General features: G+C 40.3%; 1 protein-coding gene across 3 annotated transcripts; it reads left to right on the plus strand.

Moving 5' to 3' along the window:
• The first annotated feature begins 1,137 nt into the window (after positions 1–1,137).
• dvl1b (dishevelled segment polarity protein 1b) lies at positions 1,138–25,844 on the plus strand. Of its 3 annotated transcripts, none has more exons than XM_030776506.1 (16): positions 1,138–1,307; positions 8,658–8,727; positions 9,314–9,435; positions 12,169–12,281; positions 17,173–17,311; positions 17,598–17,691; positions 17,810–17,879; positions 18,029–18,168; positions 19,392–19,468; positions 19,834–19,901; positions 20,019–20,113; positions 20,446–20,668; positions 21,157–21,324; positions 21,493–21,711; positions 25,198–25,301; positions 25,443–25,844. In XM_030776506.1, the coding sequence occupies exons 1-16, from the start codon at positions 1,138–1,140 to the stop codon at positions 25,725–25,727; spliced, it is 2,157 nt and encodes a 718-aa protein (XP_030632366.1). In that variant the 3' UTR covers positions 25,728–25,844. The 3 variants fall into 3 exon arrangements, with proteins under 3 accessions (XP_030632366.1, XP_030632367.1, XP_030632365.1); XM_030776507.1 differs by having other exon boundaries at positions 20,019–20,096; positions 20,534–20,668; XM_030776505.1 differs by having other exon boundaries at positions 20,019–20,096; positions 20,534–20,668; positions 25,198–25,844.
• The last annotated feature ends 698 nt before the right edge of the window (positions 25,845–26,542 follow it).

A 26,542-nucleotide genomic window follows, 5' to 3' on the forward strand; every position in this document is an offset into this window, starting at 1 on the left:
AGGAAGGAAGGAAGAAGAAAGAAAGAAAGAAAGAAAGAAAGAACTCCCTTAGATTGTCCAGGCGTGTGATTCTGATTATTAAATGGTCATTCCTGACGTTGACATAGTCCTACAGTAGTCAGTTTGTTTATTGCATAGTACCATGCAATTTCACAGGAACTAGCTACCCACAAACACTGAGAAGAGGAATGTCTGGTGATGAAAGAAAAGATTTTACTGGTCACTGAGAGCACCATTTCAAACCATTAAAATGGTTTACCTCGCTTGACAGATTTGGAGCGCTGTATCTCTGTCCATCACAGAGCAATGCATTATACTTCAAAAATGCATGTTGCAAGTCCAGGCATATTTCAAGTCTGCAGTATAGAGTGCTTTATGACCAGTTCCGGCATTAAATACATTTGTCAGAGGAAAACACACATAACATGTACCAAAGTTGAAAAATTGATGCCCGCTCATGGCTTAGTTCTTCTACTCCACTGGTCACTGCCACCACGCAGACAGGTGCAGTTTTAGTTATAAATACCCCGTTTGAACCTTATTCATCTGTCCAAATTCATTAGCCTGACTCACTTTTAACGTTCTTCTTATGTACGCTAGGTTTTGTGGACACAGGCATTGTTTTGTTTTTACTATAGCCCACTCCTAATACATATAATTTGTAAATTTATCTCGGTCTCATCTCAATCATTTCATCATCGTCGTCTCATCCAAGGATTAAATTGAGGATCGTTCAAAATGCATCCGTCACGCTGGTCCTGGTTATAAATTACAGTTATTTTTATACAAAATGATGATAACGTAGGCTACCACATGATGGCAGTACCACGCAGAGAATTCCAGGCTGATATTCTCAAGGATGTGAACCTTCCCTTCCTGTTTGACTACATTCAGGCAACAGAACGTCCGCACGGTGAAACATAGCAGGCAGCATAAGACATCTGCCTTATCTCGATTATGTCTGTTTTTTTGTCTTTTGACACGATGCGGATAACATATTCATGTTGTCATCTTCAATGCAGCGTTTTATCTATTTATTAATATTTTTATAACAATTTTATTTTTAATATTTATTGTAATTATACATTTTGTACTGCAGCGACACTGTTCGTGGGTGATTGTTCCCTCCACATTCTCATGGCGGAGACTAAAATTATTTACCATGTAGACGAGGAGGAAACTCCTTACTTGGTGAAATTGTCAGTCGCTCCTGAGAAAGTCACACTTGCAGATTTTAAAAATGTCCTCAACAATCGTCCAGTCAATAGCTACAAATTCTTCTTTAAATCAATGGATCAGGATTTTGGGTAAGTCACCTACCTTGCTTGTCACTGACATAGTCTTTTGCCTCGCCTCTTATCTAGCAACTTCTTTAAATCATTAAGCATTTCAGTACAGTATATAACACCGTGCTCGAAAGTTACGTAGTTATGGCCTTGGCTGTTCAGGTTTTTTGTTGATCCTCTCCTTTAGATGATTGCCACCTGCCTTGTGTCAGTAAAAGATCTGTCACCTGCTATATTTGTCACGTTTACGCTTGGATAATAAGTAACCTGTATTCTGTTACTTGTATCTTTATGAAGGATATTGACCATTATGTACCTTTCAAACGAACAGAAATTCCTACAAGTAATTCTCAGTTATTGCCTTCCTCTTTGGGTGTTTATTTTGTGTATCAGGCAACCGCAGTTGTTTGCATAGTAACCGAAGTTTGACCTTCTGAAATGTAGGCTACAGCTGATAATCAACATTATCATGAAATTAGTTTTATGCGCTCAAGCTCAATAGTCGGATTGCCCTGATATTAAACCAACAGTATCTTGCTATGTGGCTATTTAATAGCCATATTTCGGCAACTACCTGCATGTTTCAGTAGAAGAGTAGACGTTTTAGCATAATGCATATTTTCCTTCGAATCGTTATAAACTGTGAATTGTGTCGTTTGTAGGAGTACAGCTGATGACGGGTACAAAACATATCCTTCATTATTTTGCCAGGAGATTTATTACAGTCGCAGCTATCACGATAACAATGTTGCTCTATTGCACGTGCCTTATATAGTGAGTGATACAATAGTATCTAAAGACCATTGGAAGGTACAGTGTTCTATAGGGTCTCCTGGAGAATCGTTGCATTGTCCTCTCATTGCTGACGACTTATGCATTATGTACAGTTTATACAGAAAATATGTAGACACCGGTTATGAGCGACACTGGAAATGCGTGTGGTTGTACATTAGATGATAAGAAACATCAGTTGCTATAAAATCCCATTTTGACAAATAGTGTTGTCATGACGCTGCATTTAAATTCTGAAGCGAGGTGGCGAAAGCGTTATTCCGATGAATAGTTGAAGTAGGCCGCAGATCAGCTGGAATACTGTAGCCTGAAGTGTAAACACTGGTGTCCGGAAAAATCGCACTTGCCATTAAGGCGAGCACCGGGGACTAACGGCCTGCCTACCAGCATGCGTTAGCGAGAACAACTGTATTTAGAGTGACAAGTCACTCTGCTCGTTTAAAGGGAAATAATAGTAGAATAGATGAACCAGTTTTTGTGCTAGAGAGAGGACATTGTGCAGACCATACACAAACGGCGCCTGTGCCTGCAGAAAGGACTGCCATGTCTGTCAAAAACTCAGAAACAGCGTCAAATGATCATATCGACATAAGTATTGTTGATAGATAACGCTCGATATCTAACATTTCACTGCTCTAGATTTTAGAATAGGCCATTTAACATATTCGAATCACTTGAATGACATAACAAAAAGATATGGTCTCTCTCTCTTTACTGTACGGTCAGTAGCCACTCTTAATGTCATTTGTACTTATGTAGTAGCACCTGCTCCTCCTAGTCTCATTCCGTACATTGATCCTATTTTTCTCATTTCTGTTCAACGTCAATATTGATGTCAATATTCTTGGCGTCAACGGAAGGAGATTTCTCCGATTATGCTGCAGTGCTGTAAAAAAGATCAAAGGAACAGTGCCAATGAATCTTCTCGGTCATGTCCCTTACCTAATCACCAGCACTACGTAGGAAAATACCTTTTTGCTTCCATTCTTTACGATGGATTTGTATCAACATTTTTCTCACTGTGACAGACGTGTATTCAACAAAAATAAAGCACGTAACTTTCGCCATTGAAAAGCACCAAAATTGTTAAAATGTTATTGTAGATTAGTGTGTGGATGTCATCAGTTGCGTTGCTCCAGAACCCCATATTGTGACCTCTTAAACCTGAGCTTTGCTGGTCAAACCAAATTGTCTCATGCTTGCTCTGACTGACATAGATATGCCATGTACTATAGGCATATCTATGTCAGAACTGATGTAAGAACTCAAACAGTGCTGCATTCAGCGGTAGTGCTTTTTTGTTTGTTTCAGGTTAAACTTATCAAATTCTGAATACTATTAAAGAGTAACGTGTTGTTTTAGCCAGTATTTAATGGTAAATGCATCAGTAGTTGTAACTTGCTGTACTGATCTTGCCTTCAGCATGTCATGTTCGCTTTTTCAATAATTTATTTGATGACAGGTTGTGATGAACAGACTGTTTTTCCACAGTGCACAACGAGCATCTGTAATCAACTTTAGGAAAAGAAAATTAATAAGATTGGCGACCCCATTTATACACACTGACAAACTGTGTCAGTTTGTGAGCAGAACGAATTAACTCTCTTCTTGCCATTTCTTTCTACTAATGAAGCATAAGGAAAATCAATACCAATGAAGCTGATTGCTGCTAATGGCAATTTTCAAGGCAGCTCCCACTCTTGAGTGGTGTCATTTTTCAAAATGTTAATCGTTCCCAGCTGAGCACATAAAACCATAGTTTTACCATTACATCTGTTCATGAAGAATACATTTGCAATGGCTCTTTTCTGTGTACATAGAAACTGGTCAGTTTCTCCTGACTACAGCTGACACGGGGCAGATTATGGTCAACCTTGAGGTACTCTAGTCTATCTGCATTGCACCAGTCCAATGAGTGAAATGCTGCTTAGTTTCTGTGGCAGAGAGAGAGAGAGAGAGAGCTTGACAAACCAATAATTACTGTGAAAGGCATGAATGACAGCAGCTGTTTTGCATTCTCTCCCTCAAATGGTCGTTGTGGTTCCCAACCAACGCTCTGGCTTTTTGAGAATTAGAGAAACAGTGGACTTGGTGATCAGTTGACCATGGTGTTGATAATAGCTTTAGTATTACCAAAGTACCAGTGCTGTCTGCACCCCTTTACAACCAGCAGCACCATTCCAATGGCACCTCCCTCAGTACAGACATCCTCAGCTGTTTCATTTCTGAATAAATGTAATCTGATTTCTGTATGTAATATCTGCATACATTATTACATTATATCATAGTCTGCAGTTTGAAATAACTATTGTGACATTCCTGTAATATTGTTGGTAATATTACCTATTAAGATGTCTGTCACAACTTACCATGTCTCTTTATGGCCACTCATGCTGAAAACAGAAAGATTAGTGCTACACTCTGACACAAGTAGGTGAAAAGTGTTGTGAAAAGTATTTCGTACTGCATGAGTGATCAGAAAGAGACATGTCAGCTTTGGGACCAGTGAGGCATGTACAGAGCTACCATAGATCTCCACTTTCTATACTAATCCCAGTAAATGAACACATAAAAATGTGTGTAACCACAGTGACTGATGAGTGAAAGGCAGTCAGAGGTATTTTTAATTAGACTGGATTCCAGAAAGGAATTTTTGAGTATTCGGGTCTGGTTATGGAACTGACCGCTTACTTGCAGTGAAATCCTGCTTGAAAAGGATTAATTGTACAGCGTTTAATTGGCTCATATGATGAACAAACTTAAGCAAAAAAGACATGAGATGATACATTTTTTCCTCTGGTACTTACTCTCAGATATATAATTGATATGTTAATAAATGGCTTTTGCACACCAGAGATGAAAAAGTAAAATTATGCTGTCATTTAGATAGGTGATGTTACCGATAACAGCATGTCCTTGTCACTGTCTATGGACATAAGTGACAGCTTTTTCTGTCTTAGTTACTGCTCCATCTCTCCACCATTAGGGTTGTATTAAGGTCTTCCAGTCTTCATCCATCAGTTTTAGTCTGTATTTTGAAACAGCAGTGAAGAGAGGATCTAAATGTTATCAGTACGCCTTTAAACTGATCTTTTGCAGTTTTACAGGCATATATAGTATACTCTGGATATTTGCCCCCGGATGTAAGATAGCAATGAGATTGTTCAATAAATGTAAGGGTGTGGTCTTTCATTTTTTGAGCTGCTAGCTGCAAACTGGATTTGTCTCACATAAACTGCTCACTAGGAATTCAAACATTAGCAGGATGCTGAAGGCTGAGAAAAATATGTGGGAAGTGAGAAGCTGAAAACCTTATATCTTCATTTGGAAGAGTGGCCTAGTTTTATGCTTCCCATACTCAGTCATAGGCATGACTCTCTACTGATTAAAGAGCTTTAATTCATACAGCAGTACCTGAACCTAAACTCATAATCACGGTCTGAAAAAGAGATGACCTGTATGATATCTGACCCTAAGGTCAGTTCTCCACGGCTTGGCTGCCACATGATGTGGATGGTAAGTTCCAACGTGTATCTGTTCAGTTATTCATGGATTATGTATTTTGGCAATGGCCATAAAAAAAAAAAAAGCACAAATTATCCAACTATTGTCCATACAGTGCATACAACTGCATCCTACGGAAAGTGTTGCATTAATAACCCAGTTTGACTCAGTTTGAGGCACAAAAGTGTTTTGGGACAATTTCAAGATGCGAGACAATGGGGTCAGGAGTACAGCTGGTACATGGTCTGTGCTGACAGTTTACCTCTTTTTGGCAGCCTGAAGGAGGATTCTGCTGGGACCTTATAGCTTAGAGACAGAGCTTAGTGAAATGAGGACATGTGGAAGAGGCAGACATGTTTCTCTTTAAGTGGATGTTTGTTGCTGTGATGGGCTTAACTCTGCAGACAGCATCAACTCTCTTGTTCATCTCCACAACATGACCGTTGGCAACCTGGTGTATGTACCTGTCAAAGAGGGAGAGAATACCTGTGACGAGGATCAGACACTCTCTTAACAGACCTAAATAAAAACCCTAAATGAAATGGGGTGCGATGAACTGTTTACAAGAATGATTTTTGAATCTGGATTATGGGGCACGTGGGGACAAAGGGAGATTTTTTCAGGCAGGCAGGCTGGATACTGAGAGACACTATGTGCTATTTGCAACTTTCATCCTGTTGACCATACTCAAACAGTGTGTGGAAACTTAGGGTGTGTTTGGACTTGGTCAGCTTGGTGTCTATGATAAGACTAGCAGCTGACTGTGAGGAGGAGTAAGAGAACCCACACACACTATGTGGAGTGAGAGGTGCCTCCCAGTAGGTACCTGACCAAATTGAATGAGTCATTACACACCTGCTGGACACTGCTCCCTACTGAACGTTTCAGCACTGTGGTGGGAGGCTAGAAACTAGACTTCACTTCAGTGTCTTACTTTTCAGTCTTGATAGAATTCATTCCCCAAAGAGTAAACAATTTGAACATACTGAATAATGTGAAATGGTCATTTTGAACATTGTGAAATGGCCAGTTATTCTTGTTTATGAGGAACTCTTCTTGGTTATGAAGATAATTTGTGATATGGAAATTATGTAGGTCTGTAGCAATGAGTAAAAACCTCAGCAGCCAATGCATACTCGTTTTTTCTCAGTTTTTGTACATCAAATTTTCTGTTTTCACATTTTGTCTGCCTAAAGGCCCTGTGATTGTGATTAGAAAACTTGTCTTTACAGTGGCCAGGGACACACTGATGATGATTTGCTTTCACTGCAGTCCTGTAACAAGTCTTTTCATCATTGTTTCTAACTGTGGGGTACATCAATTTATAATGAGGATGTCTGATAAAAACCTTTTGAGAATGCAATTTCTTTTGTATATTCTTTGTGCGTGTGTGTGTGTGTGTGTATGCATGCGTGCGTGCATGAATTTGTGTGTGTGGACATGTGTGCATGTCTGTATATCTGTGTCTGTCTGTCTCTGAGTGTGTTTGGCAATGTGGAATCATGCACAACATACAGCCTGCAACTCAGTTCCACAAGAGTGAGCCATCAGCTATTTGACATCTGTGTCCCATGGCTCAGAGCTGTAACTATAACTGTACCCTACACTGTAAGATTATGCATCATGTAACAGCCCAACAGAAGTGCATCAGCAAAACCCATGTCCCTGATGACAAAAGGCTGGGTCTCACAGTCGCAGAGAGGCAGACAAAACAACTTATAAATGCTGCCATCTCCCTTAAAGAAAGCAAAACCCTGAAAAAGGAACATATTTGAATGGATCTTAAGTATTAAAAGCCATGAATCACCAGCAGTGAGAGTCTCATGCTTGTGCCTGTAGCTCCTCTCCTGAGTGTAGGGCAGCTGACACAAGACAAACTTAATTATATTCTTAGAAGTGCAGCTGTGACTGTTCCTATCCTGTCTGGTTCTGCGGCCAGAGGACAGGCAAATCCTGTCCAAGCTGGGATCAGTTCTGTATGGATGTAGGTAGATGTGATATTTCATCCTTACTGCAACAGTTAAATAGTTTTCAGCTATTGATGAAGTCTCACGGTATTACCATATTGTTTTCAGCTCAAATGAAAAAAGCAATATAAAAATGGTGTAAATTGTATAAATTTATTTAATTCTGCAACACTTATTATGGTGTGCTTACTACAATAAGAAAAACTTAATTATCATTTATGAACTAATAGGTCATTGTGTTTCAAGAATATCTTGCTATAAAGTAGATTTATCGATAGATCATATACAGTTTGCAAGTCAGCAACAAATTATGTTTATTAATTGTTAAGATTAGTTACTTAGATTATTAGAGTTTCATACTAAATAGAGTATGGAATACTGCGATTCATCTACCAGGGACTGAATGTGATAAAAATTGCAATTCATCCATCAGAAATTGTGTGTGATGTTAATATAATCTTATAACTGAGTAAAAATATGGTTATGATCATTGTGTCATGGCCAGACTGTTTCATATGTCTTATGCTAATGACATGACCTTTCCATCAACTTTGTATGTGAAATATATGCATAATTATGATAGCACTTTTGCCAATTAGCAGCTCCCTCTCTCTCTCTCTTTCTCTCTCTCTCCCTCTCCCTCTCCCTCCCCCCCCCCTCGTTTTCTGCCTGCTCTATGTTTTTCTTCATCCTTTCTTCTTGTGCTCTTGAAGTCGTTCTCTTCCTCCTTCTCTCTCTATCTCATCACTCCTCTCCTGTCTTCAACTTGCCTGTGCCTTGTGTCAGGGTGCTCCACTGTCTCAAGGGAGCAGGGGGCAGAGGAGTTCAGGAGAGAATTTCCACTACAAAGTACAAAGAAGCTTTATACACCAATAACCTCTGTGCGCCCTCAGTCATTTAGACCCTCTCTCTCTCTCTCTCTCTCTCTCTCTCTCACACACATACACACACACACACACACACACACACAAAGAAAGAGAGAAAGAGACTGTAGAGAGGCAGAGAAACACACACAGCAAGACACACTTAAATGGATTTTTCTTCAGTTCTAAAATGTTTGTTATCTGTCATGAATTCTGCAATTTATATTTTTGTATGTCTTATTCAGGGTTGTCAAGGAGGAAATCTCAGACGATAATGCTAAATTACCCTGCTTCAATGGGAGAGTGGTATCTTGGGTAAGCCGCAGTGTTCAGTATTTTATATAATTTTATTTTACATAACATCTGAATTAGAGTGGAAGAAAAGCACACTCTGATGCATTCATACGATATGATCTCAGCAGTACAGATTCACATGTACACTAAAGCTCTAAAGTAAGTGTGTGTGTGTGTGTGTGTGTGTGTGTGTGTGTGTGTGTGTGTGTGCATGTGCATGAGTGCACATTTGTCTTAAATGATATTATTTCATTTGAAAAAAGTGTGTACACTTCAAACAAAATTGTCAAAGATAAAATATTTATCATAGCCTCCATCATCCTGCAGTCACAGTAAAGTAGATACAAGGGCTTTCTATTTCTTACCTATGCTGTGTGCTTTATCACAGTAGACATTAGTCGTAACCACCTACATCACTGTTCGCATTGTTTCACTCTGGCTCATTTTCGTTGCTCATTAGCTGAGTGTCTTTGTATCCACTGAAACATATGGTTCTTCGTCAGTGTTTAGAAGGCAGATACACTGTAACTTTGACACTGGCTTTGAAGTCTCACTTGTTTTTGTATATATACGCGTGTATATCTGTGGCTACGTGTTTACTGTGCAGCTGGTGTTGGCGGAGAGCTCCCACTCCGATGGTGTTTCCTTATGTACAGACAGTCATACGGAGCTCCCTCCCCCTCTGGAGAGGACAGGGGGCATCGGAGACTCCAGACCTCCTTCATTTCAGTGAGTACAGCCAGTTACTCTCCTACACTCCTCTTCACCTCCCGTGACTCACACCTTTGCTCCATCAACCTTTCATAGGAACACAAAGACCACCAGTGTTTCTCAGCTCCTGTCACAGAGCTTGGCTAGATTCCCGTTGTAATCTCTAGATTTATACTATATTCTGTATGAGGCAGGAAACTGTTTATTGTAAAATAAAGGTACTGTCTTGAAGAGCTGTCCAGTTATGGTGATTTTGTGAAGAACTCCATGGATACAATGATGTAAAAGAATTGATTATCTGTAAAGACAATAGGACCCAGAAGACCACAACAGCCAAAATGTGAAATAAGTATCGGTGTGTTTGGCGTATGAGCTGTTGTAGTGTAAAAAAAAAAAAAAGTCATTTGCACTTTTGTTTGAGTTCAAAGTGAAGCATGTAGAGTGTAATGTGTAATGATTAATAAGAAAAATATACACATCACCAATGTAATTATTGCTACACACTCTCTGCCTCTGATAACAGTCTCTCACATATGCATAATTAACTCTACCCTTGTACTTGGTGTAAGTACTGTAGTGGACTTTGTCATGCAATATGGTTTCTCTCTGCAGCAGAATGTCTGTAAACCCTCCAGAGACGCGGCAGATGTCCTGATCATCCAGACTTAATTATAGCACAAACTCAACCTGCACTCTACCTTACACATTCCACACTCTCACATCACCGCTTGCATGCACCTCAACTCACATCTCTGCGCCGCGCACACACACACACACACACACACACACACACACACACACACACACATCGGGCGTCCACTCTGCCGTATCATGCAGTGTTTTAAAGTGCTAGCCACATATTACCGTGCCTCTCACCCACACACACTCTCTGCCCATCCAGCCATGCTCTAAAATGCCTGGCCACTCATCTATATTAGAATAATCTATGCATGCATATAATGGCCAATGGAATGTAAACTGTCTTTCTCCAGTGCCGCTGAGTGGATTCCTCTGGCCCTTACTACAGAGTCACTCATCCATACACAGTGGCACCCAAATAAATAGGAGAGGGGGAGAAAAAATGTGTGGTATCTCTGCCTCTGGCTGTAGGCTCAAGAACAAAATGTCACAAATAATTTGCTGTGTTATGCAATATTACTGTCAGTTATCGAGTGAGCATGTTACAGATGCTCTTACAGGAGACCAGAATGACCTTTGTGACAGATTTATGGAGAGAAGGATTTGCCAGCTGCTAACTTCCACCCAAAATAATATATATTTTTAAATCAATTTCAAGCCCTCCAGCTATGTGGTTAATACAAACAGGAATTTGCGTTTGAATTCGATGCTTAGAGGATTTTTGATCACGTAATTGCCTGAATAGTATGCCATTTCTATTTACGGTATGTGTGTACTGCCCTCTAGTGGCGAGATCTTGCTAAAACATGCTTGGTTCACAGCAGTGTTACTGCCTAACAATTATGGGGGATTCCTGTTGCTAAGATAGATACCCCTGAGACAGATAAAATGCTTTCCCACTATCTCATACCACAAGATGATTGGTTATACTTTATGGTCTCAGAAGACGAACACTGCAGTTTATCATTCCTGTTTGCAGATCATTGGCAAATGTAAGTGTTCTCATGAGGTCTTCACAGTAATAACAGACGTACTAAACCTGTATATGTTGTGGTGTCCTGACTTACTGTGGGAAATGGTTTTTCCCAACAGTAAAAGAACCTCCTGCTGGGTGAAGTCAGGAGTCGTATTATTTTTAGTGTCAATGAAAAAACACAGTTATTTAGATCCAAGTATTATGTCTTTTCTAAGTAAAATATTTTGTTTTGGTTAGTTTCTGAGGCTCAGTGTTCTCTTCTCTGTAAGATGTGAACTCACCTTGTGTGACCCACATCACACCTAAATGCAATGCTGTGCTGAGAACATACACATCCATTTCTTCTAGAATAAAATGACCTCTTGGCAAAGCATCATGGGTAAAGATAAATGAAGGTTCCATAAAGGGCAGTTTGTCTCTGTAGAAGTGTGTGTGTGTGTGAGAGAGAGAGAGAGAGACAGAGAGGTTCTGTTAGTGTCTTTCCTTGGAGGTAGAGGTGGGTTCTCATCATCCTCATGTTACATTAATGCCTGCAGCGATTGCTTCGACACTTGCAAACACAATCACACACACAAAGAGAGAGAGAGAGAGAGAGAGAGAGAGACAGACCCTGGAGGCTTAACAAGCAAGAGAGTTGCATTTTTGTGTTGTTATTCCCATACATCTTACCTCACCCTGTCGTCCTTAACTCCCCCTCTCCACACTGCTCTCTCTCATCTTAAGTTCCATAACTATGCTCATGTAACCTTACTTAATTTCACCTCACTGCTAAATGTTACACAGTAGGCTGCTACAGGCACGTAGCAAATTGTACAGCAGTTTCTGCTGTAATACTGGATGAGCTGTGTATTGGATGATTAATGGCAGGTTATGAAGCGTGCTCTACCCCTCACCCTGAGATCACTTACGCTGAGATTAAATGTCATCTAAAGGTTTGGTGTTCTAATGCCTGTCATACTTTTTATTTGGTTATGTGAAAAGGCAGTACAGGGCCCTTCTTTATCCAGTAATGTGAGCTTTACATTACATTTAGACATATTTATGTGTCTGTTACACTAAGCCTTTGTGTGTGTGTGTGTGTGTGTGTGTGTGTGTGTGTGTGTGTGTGCGCGCATATGTGTGTGTCTCTGCCACAGTGCCCACGCAGTGAGCAGCCGAGATGGTTTGGACACGGAGACGGGGAGTGAGTCCCTCCTTAGCCACCGCAGAGAGAGAGAGCGAGAGAGGACAAGACGGAGAAGGGAGGAGTGTAAGTACTGCTTCATTTCAGATGATGGACGTCAACATTCTTCCTAATACTTAGATCATGTGGTACAGGAAAGACAGCAAAATATCTTAATGTTTGTTAGTTTTTAAAGTTTACAGACAAATAGAGATCATTTACAGTGAGAGCTAAGCTAAAATGACTCAAAACCGTTTCATATGGTTAGTTCTATTGCTATAACTTACTATGTTTATACAGACAAAAGGCTTTTTTCTTCAGCTAAAGTGTTATCACATTTTCAAATGGAATTTGAAACTGTTAGACGTGGTTATTAACTTTCACACTGTAAGATAGATATGGTGTCTTGGGAGTTTTGTCACACATTATGCAAATTCTGTAAGTTGTAGAAGTGATAAAAGACAGGCAGTCAAACTGGAGAAAATCAAATGAATGCATTTTAACTGAGCCATTTCAGTCAGTTCCCCCACCTCAGAAACATCTATGTAAATAAGGCATGTTCAAGGCTTGATCATACCCTGTGAATGACCAAAGCTGCTAGGCAGATGCTTATTATTACAAGTAGTTTTTTTCCAAATCATCAAATAACATGTTTTTGAAGGCAACTGTATAGGTTTATGTGTAGACACTACAACATACCGTAAGTGAGAGGGTGTGGGAGTGTGCTTGGTACAAAACACATTGTTTGTCAGTTGCTGTGTGTGTTTGTGTGTGTGTGTGTGTGTGTGTGTGTGTGTGTGTGTGTGCGCATGTGTACGTACATGTGTGTGTGCGTGCGTGTGTATGTGTGTCTGATGTTATAGGTAGCACTCATTATAAAAATAAATGGAGTCTGTGTACACAGACCAGCGAGATCATACATCATATTCTGCTCTGCTCTACATTTGCGCTGTCCTGGCTTGTCCATATGTTGAGGGTGGAAACATGGCTCAATGTGGCTGCAGTCTGAGCCATTTTCATGGAGTCTCCTGAGAGGAGAATCTAAATTTATCTCCCAGGACATGCCCTGGCTGTACTGTGTCAGCCTCTACCCATAGACTTCACTGGCCCTTTTTTTTATTTCAGTTAACATTCTTATTCATCTCTCTCTGACACACTCAATGTGAGACACCCACAGAACTCATTCTCTTTCACTCTGGTTTTCTCAGCCTCCCTCTTTCCTTCTCTCCACACTCTTCATTGGCTTTCCCTGCTTATCCATTTCTCTATGCGTGTCCTTCCTCCAGGGGTGCAAGCATATACCTATAGGTAGTTTAACTTTACTCCTTTCTCACAGCAGTAAAATATACTTGTCCCTGCACTAAATTATATCCCTCCTCCCCCTCTCACAGTAAATCACCCCTCAGTGCAGACGAAGGAGGCGCAGGGTCACTCCTCCTCTTCTCTATTAGCACGCTCCTCTCATTTATCAGCGTGGTTTAATTAGCTGTGAGGAATGGCCTGCATGCTCTACCCGAGATAGCGATGGCGATGATAATGTGTTTGGATGACAAGCAAATAGGAAACACATTGGGGAGAAAAAACTTAAGGAGAAATGTATTTTTCAGTTTGCAAAGCAATATATATAAAATATAGGAAAGGGTATAAAATAGAGCATGGGTGAGCATGCTAGAAGGCAGTTGCTAGCATGTTGAATATGATAATAAATATTTCAGGAGAATGAAGTGAGGGTAATCTGAATGCCTCTAGCACTAGTGCATAAATGCATTTTGTTTATTCAGAATCTTTTATTGCTGAGATATAAAATGGTAAATACAATCAGAGGAGCAGGAACTCAGGTGTTCTGTGTGGATAAGACTGGAGGGTAGTCGTCCATTTGTGGTTTAGTATGAAAGTCTCGCAGTGGCAGAAGCATTGTCAATAGTGCTGACTTATTGTCATCTTGAGGAAATGAAGAGTGTGTGTGTGTGTGTGTATGCAGGCATATGAGAGCGTGAGTACTCTGCTAGTTACAGTTACTGGTGAGAGAGAGCCTTGATAACCATCTCTTTTGTTCCCCAGCAAATCTTAGCCAAGAAATACATGAAAGCTATAGAGCTCTGTGTGGTCCATGAAGAACAGAACTGAGCGATATTGGAATGTGGTTTTCAAAGAAGGTTTATTTTTACCAAGTGATCAGATTTGCTGCTGCAGTGTGTCAGTTTAAAATGGCTATGTAATTTTGTTAATTCTCGTCCCATATACAAATAGTTTTTTTCTTTAACGAGGAGAAATATGTTATTAAAAAAAGACTTGTGTGTTTAGAGAAATTATCTCTGTTCTGACATCCTGTAACAAGGTTTCAAATTAAACGCTTCTTCTGTGATATCAGTGACTTATTTTGTTGACACTTCGGCGGCAGTAAGTAGAGTAACTGCGTTGCAAAGGTGTGAGTTGGAGAATCGAGCTATTCATTACATTGCCACTGGCTATTCTGACACATTAATCACTTGCCACTTGAGGCGAATGATCAGATCTTTTTTTTTCACGGAACACTCTCAGGTAACACAAACATTTTTGCCCGTCTAAATTAAAATATACAGAGGAATGACGGAGCGCAAGATGTAAGAGAACGAGCTCAGAGGTGTGCATTCTTTTGTGGCGCGCTCACGGGTTACTCTTGGTAGTCCGTGGTTTGAGTCGCTTGTGGGTTGAGTCCGTCTCTCGCGGCTGAGGTAAGGACGTATTTTTGTGTTGGGTGTAGATTATTTTTTGTGAGCACTAGTTAACGGTGTACTGAAGTATAATAGTAGGCAACCGCTTTATTTTAATCCGAGATAAAACCAGATTAAATAATTTAACTTTAGTGGCGACAAAAAGACTTCAGATATAGAGAAGTAATATCATATTATTTTATACGTAAAAAAAAAAAACAATAACGGACATGTGAAAATGTCTCAGTGCATATATTTGAGTTGTTTTGATCCGCAGAAAGCGTTTGATAGTTTATCTTTTGTTTTCACCGCTCCTGTGTGTCGCACGATAGCTGTGCAACAGTAATGTGTAAAGTGCATTGTTTTTAGGGTAGTATTTTTTGTGTAATATCAGTGTAGAATAGAGGAATCTATAATGTGTTGTTTGAGTGATTATGCTTGAGTTATTTGCTTATTTGTTTGCGAGGTTCTTAAAAGACGAAGAAAATGTGTTTATATCATAAATATGATCCGAAAGGTTATGTCACCTCGTGGACACCAGACAAACCTATGTAGTAATAGTAAAGTAACAGCAGTAATACGCATGTTTCTTTGACTTTAGATTTGACCCCACTCTGCAGTGATTTTTAATAGTGTCTGTTTCACGCAGTATCGAACAAGTCACAGTAGGCAATATTCAGTCGATTGTACACAAGGAATTCTGCATGCAGCATACGAATAAATAAATTGAGTTTTTTTTTTTTCCTGGTAATCCGTATAAACCCTGTAATGCATCTAACGTTATCGCTCTCGCGCTTTTGAGGATGACCCTGCCTTCTGTCTGAGGTTAATCCAAATCCATCTCAATATCAGGGCTTTTGTTCTCTGGACATGCCATTTCAAAGTCCATTCCCCATATTGCTATTTATTTAATGCCCAAGAAATTAATATACATAATTTTGCAACAACATATGGAGCGACAAAATAGATTTTTGTCACTTCAGGTCTGGGATGACATTTGGGTGGTATTTGTTTGTCTTATCTGTCTTAACTTTGGGCTCTGTAGGGCAATGTCAGACATGTGTGGTGAATGGAGTGTCTTCTTTTCAGTTACATTTTGTATTTATTACATTGCTTCATAATGGATTCCCATGCTTGCCTGAGGTCAGGGTTGATATGGAATCATATTGCAGTGGAATCCGTATCCCTTTCACATCCCAGACGCGCTCTAAAGGATCGCTTTACAAATTTCTATTTGCTGAGGGGGAATTACTCCTTCTCTTCAAATGCATTTTTGATGGAAAAAGATTGAATACAAATGATTTTTATCTCCTCCTCTCTCCCTGCACCACGCTTTCTCTGTGTATCCTCCCTCTCCTCTCTCCAATTTTTTTTAAAATTTGCATTTCTCCTATTTCACCTCTGTTACCTTATTTTTGTCTCATCCTAACCCATTATCAATAATCTTTCTTTCTTTCTTTCTTTCATTCTTTCTTTCTTTCTTTCTTTCTTTCTTTCTTTCTTTCTTTCTTTCTTTCTTTCACTCACAGAATTGACCATTCCATCTAACCTGATCACTCAGTCTGTCTGTCTGCGTGTCTGTTGTCACTCAAACATAGTTGGCTGTTTTATAATAAGCATGCACTCTTCTTCCATGTCAGAGAGAATGGTTCGAACAGAGGAAGGAGTTAAAAGAACGTCTAGGTGCATATGAGACAGACACTGAGGCTGTGTGAGAGAGTGTGACAGGCAAGGGAAATCAGGATGGGTACCCCAACTCTTTTAGAGTGCTTTGGCTTTCCTCGGAAGCTGCACACACACTCAGGTTTGCATCGATGTCATCGACTCCCCCGGGCCTTCCAGCCAATCCGCTGCCACCCTGAAGCTCAGCCACACCCAAAGCAATGTATGTCATTTTTTAATATAAGCTCTACAGTCATCGGGCATTCATTAAGCATCACCTGTCCAATGTCAGAGAAAGGTAGAGAAAGGTCCTCACAGGGTATGATCACCCTTTTAGAAATTAACTTTTATCTTTATGACCAAAGACTTCCCACTTTAAAGTATATTTTGTTAATCTCAATGTAAGAACTGTTCTAATAAAATTCAGTTGTTTGTGAAAACAAGTAGTAGGTTGTTCATTTATCATTCCTGACTTCAAAATTCCTTTCCTTATGATTAGTGTTTAATTACAATTAACATCCACAAAGAGTAGATCTGTGCAGACCACGCTGTAGTTTGACTCCTCCCTTTGTGAGGTGTTCTGTGCTTGTTTTCACTCTGTGTTTGGCTGGGCTTGTCCACAGTCCCTCGTGTGAATGGCCACTCCAAAGCTGAGCGAGCGGTCCGAGATACGGCCATGGGCTGTGACAGTGCCTCTATGATGAGCAGTGAGCTGGAGTCCAGCTCTTTCATAGACAGTGAAGAAGATGAGGATGCCAGCAGGTTAGTTCCACACTCTGACAAAAACACACATTTGGACACGTTCAGACTTGGTCCTCTAGACACATTTAGGACCGCTTGATAATGCTGCAGAATGTAATTGGAAATAGATCAGCCAGTGTCATCAGTGCTGATGTGACAGTGCTTGTTCGTATATTACAGGAGGTATATTGCAGGAATCTGCAGGATGTGTCTACGTATTTTTTGTCTCTCCTGCTTTTGTTTTCCAAAAACTGACCTCTCTGTCTGTCTGTTACATCTGTCGTTTTGTACATACCTCTGCCCTCAGACTCAGCAGTTCCACAGAACAGAGCTCCATCTCTCAGCTCATGAGGAGACACAAGCGGCGTCGCAGGAGACACAAAGTGGCCAAAATCGACCGGGTGAGACTCCTTTTGAGAATATGAGTAAATATTAGAGTGTGTGTGTGTGTGTGTGTGTGTGGTGTTACTGTGTATTCATACATTTTTTAAATTAATTTATGTATTTTCCAATTTGCAGTCCTCCTCATTCAGCAGTATCACCGACTCAACCATGAGCCTCAACATCATCACTGTTACTCTAAACATGGGTAAGACATGATGGCCGTTTAAATCCACACGCATCAACGCACAAGCTTACCATACACAAATGGAAATCCTTTGAATCAACAACATACCCAGATAAACACATGCCTGTGTTCTTTTTAATGAACATTCTGCCATTCTCTGCTCCTTACAGAGAAGTACAATTTCCTCGGCATTAGCATAGTGGGCCAAAGTAACGATCGGGGTGACGGAGGCATCTACATCGGCTCAATAATGAAAGGTGGAGCAGTAGCAGCAGATGGGCGGATAGAGCCAGGAGACATGTTGCTTCAGGTGAGGGAGCTGTTGCATTATACTTGATTTAATAAAACAATTAATTTACTGCAATTAACTCAGGAATTGCTTGTTGAAAAACACTCAGGTCTCCTGTTGCCATTCGTACGTTGTTTGAAGTGTATTAGGCGTTTTTATGTGTGCTTGGGAAATTACTCGGATAAATGTAGCAAAGTTGTTGTCCATTTAGTTCAGTTAATGTGAATTTCATAAACTATGTAGATTTGATGTAATATAAACATATCTCTTGGGGAAATAGAAGTGTAATAATACATATTTTTTAATTTTTGTAATGTAATAATAATATTTTTTCAGCTGTATAATATAACATATGGCATACAGATAAAACACACAAAGCTTTAGTATAAAAATACTAGGGACAGTTAATTTGAAAGCAGCGTTTAATCCATGACAGTGGACAATATATCAGAGGGGGAATATATATATTGTCACAACACTTTTAAAATCACTCATAATATGGGCTTTTATGCACATTTGTTGATGTGCCATAAACCTAGTGAGTCTCAATTTATAAAATAGCAAATTCCCCCTGAGAGCTCAAACAGAAATAGTCAGAGATTGAATTTGAGAAAATGCGATCGTGGGCTCCTCATCCCCTCTTTTTCACAAAGGAGCTTGGAATAATGCTCAGTATTGGCCTAGCCACCCGAGGATACCGTGATAGGCCACTGCGGGAACATAGGCTTACATTTATAAATGAATTTATAAAAGATGAAATGAGTGTTTTTGTCTTCAGGCAATGTCTGGGTTAGGTTCTACAGCCTTACCAACCATCTTCAGGCATAGTGTCATAACCGTCATTGCTTCCAGTGGCTGCTAATCCCTATTGAATGACAGACTAAACAGAATGGCTATGGATTTGGCTTATTCCCTGTAGGGATGCCATGATGTAATAAAGTGATAGACGGAATACTACCATAAATATGTTTTACTTAATCTTGTTATCTGACTAAAAAATACTCCCTAAGCTCCTGTGGGCTTGTGGGTTTGGCTTCTGTTATTACTTTGATCCATCAGAAATGTGAATGTCACAGTCTGTGGTGCTATATCAGGCTCTGTGTGAGTTCAGCTTGGATATACCAAGAGAATATTGATTTTGTTGGACACTGTTCGATGCATTTTTTGCCATCCTGCAATGTATATCTCATGTTTTTCAATGGAGGGACAATCCAAAGACAACAGATGTTACTGTTGTTTTTCAGGTGAATGATGTGAACTTTGAGAACATGAGTAATGATGACGCAGTCAGAATCCTCAGGGAGATTGTCTCTAAGACCGGGTGAGTACTAGTTGGTATTAAAGGGGTTCAGTAGAACAGCGCCTCGCTAAAGTTACTTAGATCAGTCAATCAAAGGAGCCATCACTGAAATGCCAAATGCTGCCTTTGTCCTCTCCTTTGTTATTTTTAGTTGCATATGTAAACTTGAATCGGTTTAGCAGTCAGTTCATTTTCTGTGAAGTTATTGACTCTTTAACTGCCTGTCTCCAGGGATGTCTTGTGATAAATGATTGTGTGAATTAATTTGATTTACTGAGATTCAAGTTCATTTCATGTGGTGTTGTACTGAATAGTTTTCTCTTGTCTCTCTATCTCATTCCTGTGTCCTGACAGTAAAACTGTGTTTACCTGTGTTTCTCCCACAGTCCTATCAGCCTCACAGTTGCCAAATGTTGGGACCCATCCCCTCGTAGCTACTTCACCATACCAAGAGGTGAGGAGGCACACACACACACACACACACACGTTTTTTATGGTTGTTTAATGAATGAATTCATTCTTGTCAACATCTACGTTCATTATCTGAGTTTATCTCTTTTCATTATTCCAGCTGAACCGGTGAGGCCAATCGATCCTGCTGCCTGGATCTCCCACACCACTGCACTGACTGGCTCTTACCCACAATATGGTACATCACATTCCTTAGCTGAGAGACTTGGCTCCTCTTTCAGATTTGTGGCAAACAGTTTCATCATGTTCCTTCAAACAGTGGTTCTCAACTCCAGTCCTGAGGGCCCCCTGTCCTGCACGTCTTTGTTTTAATTCTTCATTATCACAGTTGAGCTGTACTTAACTGAGCCACTCAAGGGCTTGATGATTAATTAATCAGTGGAATCAGGTGTGCCAGTCCTGAGCTCAGGAGAGTTAAAACAAAGACTTGCAGGACAGTGGCCCCCCAGGACTGGAGTGGAGAACCACTGCCTTAGAACATTCCAATTTCTACTGTTAAAAAGGACCTATTCACAGAAATAAAAGAGAAAAAAATGAGCTATACCAGTAGTTTGTTTCTCACTCTTAATGTTTTGCTTTGTTTGTGTGTTGGTGTATATGCTGCTCTCTTTTCAGAGTTTGACGATCTCCCGCTGACAGCAGGGAAGACAGACATGGCTACTATTGTTAAGGTCATGCAACTTCCAGATTCAGGCCTAGAGATCAGGGACAGGATGTGGCTCAAGATTACCATTGCCAATGCTGTTATAGGTAAAAGACTGTTAGATTACCATTGCCAATGCTGTTATAGGTAAAAGACTGTTAGATTACCATTGCCAATGCTGTTATAGGTAAAAGACTGTTAGATTACCATTGCCAATGCTGTTATAGGTAAAAGACTGTTAGATTACCATTGCCAATGCTGTTATAGGTAAAAGACTGTTAGATTACCATTGCCAATGCTGTTATAGGTAAAAGACTGTTAGATTACCATTGCCAATGCTATTATAGGTAACAGACTGTTAGATTACCATTGCCAATGCTGTTATAGGTAAAAGACTGTTAGATTACCATTGCCAATGCTATTATAGGTAACAGACTGTTAGATTACCATTGCCAATGCTGTTATAGGTAAAAGACTGTTAGCTTTGCTGCATCATGACAGTAGTTATTTTTCTTTCTCACATGTGTTTTGTGAGTATGTACGTTATGCTCATCCTCTTGCTGGCATCGGTGTTACTGAATACCTTATGTTGTAGGTGCCGATGTTGTCGACTGGCTTTACTCACGGGTGGAGGGTTTTAAAGATCGACGTGATGCCAGGAAGTATGCCAGCAGTTTGCTGAAACATGGCTACCTGAGACACACTGTCAACAAGATCACCTTCTCTGAGCAGTGTTACTACACATTTGGAGACATTTGCCAAAGTACTACTTCCCTTTCTTTATGTCCTAACACTGTCTGACTGCATTTTCATTGTATGCTATTAAGATGATTTTGTCTATACTAGCGCAACTGACAGTGATAACTCATTCTAACAGTGACAATAAGTCTTTCTTTTTCTCTCCTGCTCTCTCTCCTTCTCTCCCCCTAAGACATGGCATCACTGAACTTGAATGAGGGATCAAGCGGAGGAGGCTCGGAGCAAGACACGCTGGCACCTCTCCCTCCTCCGGCCACAAACCCTTGGCCAATGGGTGGGCAGCCCTACCCTTACCCGAATTTCCCCACAGCACCCCCGGGCTTTCCCCCGGGATACTCGGACCCTTGCCACAGTTTCCACAGTGGCAGTGCGGGCAGTCAGCACAGTGAGGGTGAGTCCAGTGAGGCTGTTTGTGCCTTGCCGCAGAATATGCAGTACAAGCACACAGCATAGGAGCATCCTACTTTTTTTAAATTAAACAACAGTTATGGAAGGGGAGTTTTACCAGTATCGGTGGGCGTAGATGACGTGCCTTTTTCTGACGTTTTTTTGTCACATGAAACATTTCTTGTTTAGATCAAATGTGCTATACACCAAAGCATGTATATGGAAATATCTAATGTAAAAAGTGCCAAATATTTCAAATCACTGGTTTGAATAATTATGGTTACTGACCATAAACATTATTATCTTAGATTTGTTGCCTAATATCAGTATGTCTCACTGCATACCTTCAACCTCTCAGTTCTGTGATCTGTTACTATGCAGTTTAAAAGTCATTTAAATCAAAAAGTTTTTGATGTTTTTAATGTTAGTCTAGTGCAGGTTGCAAAGAAAAACTCCTCTGGCTTTGGCACTATTAGATATACATAACACTATATACATCACACTGCTCTCACCTATATTTGTATTTGTGTAAAACATTACAAGAAAGCCCAAAGTTATGAAGAAGATTATATGATGTTAAAAAGACAGTTTGTTTGTATTCTTAATTTCAGTGGTTTTTTTGGGTTTATCTTCATCTGTGGCGTTTTTTCTCCCTTCATTTCACTGACATTTCTTTCATTTGTCCATCTCTTGTTTCAGTTCATTTTTGACTATGGTGTACGACACCACCAGACCCCTCCCCTCTCCAAAATAACAGTTAACACTGAAGCTTTGTCCTCTGCTCATGTCACACAGATCATCTGTTACTGACCTCTTTTAACAAGCTCACCGAAATACTGCATTAGAGTGCATGTGTTGAAATAGGTTCAGTTCCTTACCACATTGTGCACTGCTGTTTGCACACCATTGTTTTAACAGTCATGCTAAAGGCACCCTGGTATATGGGACTTGACATTTTCAAGTGTTTGATGAATGGCTCTTTACTGGAGCCAGTCATACTCTTCCTTAATGTGCTATGCTACATATCTGTTGGCAGATCCATAGTCATGGTTTTGCTACAGTGAGAAAAGTTGAAGGCACCTTGAGACACAAGGCTCTTAATGAGCTGGAACTTGATGTTTTTATCTAAGTACGGTTGTGTTTAATTACCATTTTTAATTAGCGCTCTTTATATGCAAAGTTAGATTCCACATCGTCAGACAGAGCTCGGCTGAGTCGGACAAGGGAGCAGGGTAAAGATTAAAGCATGGTGTTTAAGTATGCTGGGTCGGATGCCTTTAATAATAGCGCTAACTTTGATTAGGTCTCCCATGGTTTCTGATGAGACATGTAATATAGCTATGCATGAACCAAAGTAAGTAAGAGTAAGATGTGGAACGGAATCTTCCAGAACTTAGTGAAAAATATTTTAGGACACAATGAAAAAGTCACTAAGGTCAAAGTCAAACAGTATATGTATCAACAAAAAAAGTCTATGATAAAGCTGATAAGTGTTGTATGATCTTAAGTATTGCAGACAAAATATATTTTAGTGAATTTGACGCACGTAACATATAAATAGGATTATAGTTTTGTAGTTTGGATGGTCTTATCTGGAAAGTGCCTACTGAGCTACGTTCTGCAGACAGGGCATTTTGTAACTCTGTTGTTCCCTCTGTTTCTGCTGGGCAATGGCAGACTGATGGAGGAGGTAGTCCCACCACTGGGGTGTCCGGTAAGGCAGCCTCCCTTCTACCCGGTCCATTTCTTTTCTCTTTAACTCTCTCTCTCTCGCTCTCTCTCTCTCTCTGCCTTTCTCCCTCTCTCTCACTCACGGTCATGCTTATTACCATGGCTTAAATGGTCATTGCTACAGCTTCTCCCCACTGCCTCTCGTCTCTCTCTGGGTCTCAGCGCATGTTTGGTGGTGTGGTGTGGTGGCGTCAGTCACTATTTGGGGAGACCTGCAATACACACTCAACACACACAGTCACACTCACACACACTGAATTACACTGAGCAAATCACATTCTCATCCCCCACTCTCTCTTACAAGCAAATTATACATTTAATGAACGTACTATATTTGATATCCATACTTGTCATTCAGTTTTTTTCATTTGCGTTTATTGCCATGGTTCATTTCCTTTTCCTTTATGCTCCATGAAGCATAAATCATGTAATTTAATTAGCAAAATCTGTTTGGGAAAACATTCAGTTCTCAATGTTAGAATGTAATTAACTCATAAAATAGTAGTGTTGGCGTATTATATGACAGATCTGAATTGTAATCCGTCACTGTTTACTGAACATTTGTACATGTAATTACCTATTCCCTTGCTCATGCTAAAAGTTTCAGCTATTTTAAGCTTTTAGTTTAATTTCCGTGTGATTGGGATATTGGGATGCATTCACTGTTGGATCTACTCTGTTGCAAATGGTGTCTCCGAGTGTGAACATGACATTCAGCTGTGTCCTAATCTGCTTACATCCTAGTAAATCACCTAGGAAAGTCTCCAATGCATTTCAACAGTGATTTCTAAAAGGACTGTCAGCTCTTCATCACATACATCTCATATCTTTTGATCAACATTAGCTCTCCTTGCAACTCAGACATATGGAGCTATTTTTGGTGTTTGAGGGCACGGTTTGACTTCAGGATGGTATCATTTAATACAATGCCTTTGTCAAAAATCACTGGGCCAACACAGATTCAAATGAAATTTCCATATGCATTCTGAGGCAATGTCGCTATGAACTGTCAGAAAAAGCCACATGGAGCATAATTTTATCTGTTCTTTATTTCTATTGTTTATTTTTTGCTGGTTATGATCATTGTCAATGCTCAAGGGATATAGAGTAATGGTTCGTTTTAGAACTCTGTGGCTGTGGTATAATACTGGATGTATAATACATAATAATTGTGGATGCTGTGAAGAAGCAGCAGCCGTATCTTTTCATTGTTCAGAGAAACACTGAGGTCTGTCTTGTGTCATTCATACTTTAGAGCAGTCTGAGTAATTCTCTTCACTTAAGTCCACACACGCTGCACATCTCCAGGGACAGGGACTGAACTATATGTCTGCAAAACAGAAGACCACATCATAATGTCATGTCATACTTCTCCTTACTGTTAGCATAGTTAAATGGATCTTGAATTGAATTTTTTATCCACTGTGGATAATAACTTGAACAATTGTTCAAGCATAAATAATATCAACAATTCTTAATTTTCCTGTACTTGATACCATTACTGTGTTTTATGTATGTTTTATGCATGTATGTCTTATATGGTCCATATTGTAAGTATTTGACCTTTTACTTGTCTGTCATGTAATTGTTCACGCTATTGTATATGTATATTTTCTGGCATTGTTGTGAAGGTTAGACATGATTTCAGTGTGTTAAACCAAACTCCTGATTATCTTTGAATCACTGGTAATAGAGTGAGAGAACTGAATATCTTTTGACTATGTACTCCTAATTCTTCTAATCATCTCTTCTCTCTTAGGAAGTCGCAGCAGTAGCTCAAACCCCAGTGCAGGGAAAAACCAGCAACCTATGTCCAGAGAAAAGGACCGGAAATCTACTGGCAGTGGTGGCAGCGAATCAGAAGTTGGCACTAGAGGAGGCGGGAAGCGGGGAGAACGCTCAGCCAGTCAGCTAAGCCACCGTAGCCACACCCTTTCATTGCATAGCCACGCTCACTCCGGACACAGTTACAGCCACTCCCAACGCAGCCGTGTGCCCTCACAGCACAGCCGCGCCTCCTTCTCCTACAGTCACGCCTCCTTCTCACAGCACGGCCGCACCTCCTGCGCACACAGCGAGAGGAGTCACGCCTCTTCCTACGGACCCCCTGGCCTGCCGCCTCCTTACAGCCTTGCCCGACTGGCCCCTAAGGGAGCAGTCTGCAGTGGGCCCCCAGGAGCTCCTCCCATTAGAGAATTAGCGGCCGTCCCCCCCGAACTTACCGCCAGCCGTCAGTCTTTTCAGCACGCCATGGGAAACCCCTGTGAGTTCTTTGTGGATATCATGTGATTACAGGGCAGTGCCTGTTCGCAAACACATAAGTCTCTGAGTTAAGATCAGTGCATGCATGCACTCAGTATAGATACAAGCTTCAGAAATGCATTGAGTGTCAGTAGAAATAGTATGTGCATTGTCAGGACAGCCTCGGTCTCTGTGAGAGGGATGAATGAGCAAGAGGCAGCGTACTCTTTCTTATTTTCATCCCTCCAGATATTTAAGCTTTCACAGAATCATTAGAATTTACCAAATATGGTCAACTAAAGAGCAAGGTCGACGCACTTATACCTGCTAATCCAGTATTCTTTCTGCAAGTGGCAATTTTAAGAAAATATTTCCTTAAGAAGAGCTCCTCAGTTAAATCTTGAAGTATCTTCTAAATTATCTCACTGAAATGAAATTCCAGTCAAATTGGACTGAGTCCTTGAACATTAAGGAGATGCACTTGCGTATTTTTTGCCTCTTTGGAAGTGTTTCAGTTTCTTTGTCAGAACTTTTGATTGCTTTGTGAGTACATTTCTTCATAATCAGAGCATTTGCAGAATGCTTGAGTATCTAAAACAATGCATCATTACATAAACATGACTGTCCTGGATTAAGCTCCTGGATTAAGGGTGACACGGGTTGTTTTCTCATATGAATGCCAAATAACAAAATGAAGAGTCAACCACGTTTGGGAAGATAATGGCAAACTGAATGGAGGTGACAGCAAATTCCTGCCAAAGTCAGAAAGAGGGTTAAGTTGAATTTAACATGCTCACGGAGGCGGTTGGATTAACTCCCCATTACTGGCTGTCCCACACCCTAATACACCCTCCTAACAGAGC

This window comes from Chanos chanos, chromosome 6 (genome assembly GCF_902362185.1).
Source record: "Chanos chanos chromosome 6, fChaCha1.1, whole genome shotgun sequence".
In the NCBI taxonomy this organism is placed as follows: Eukaryota; Metazoa; Chordata; class Actinopteri; order Gonorynchiformes; family Chanidae; genus Chanos; species Chanos chanos.

Coding starts and splice junctions, on each gene's coding strand:
- dvl1b (XM_030776505.1), top strand. CDS start 1,138: ATGGCGGAGACTAAAATTATTTACCATGTAGACGAGGAGGAAACTCCT. Junction 17,692..17,809: donor AAGTGGCCAAAATCGACCGG/GTGAGACTCCTT, acceptor TCCAATTTGCAG/TCCTCCTCATTCAGCAGTAT. Junction 20,097..20,533: donor TGGCTCTTACCCACAATATG/GTACATCACATT, acceptor CTCTCTTTTCAG/AGTTTGACGATCTCCCGCTG.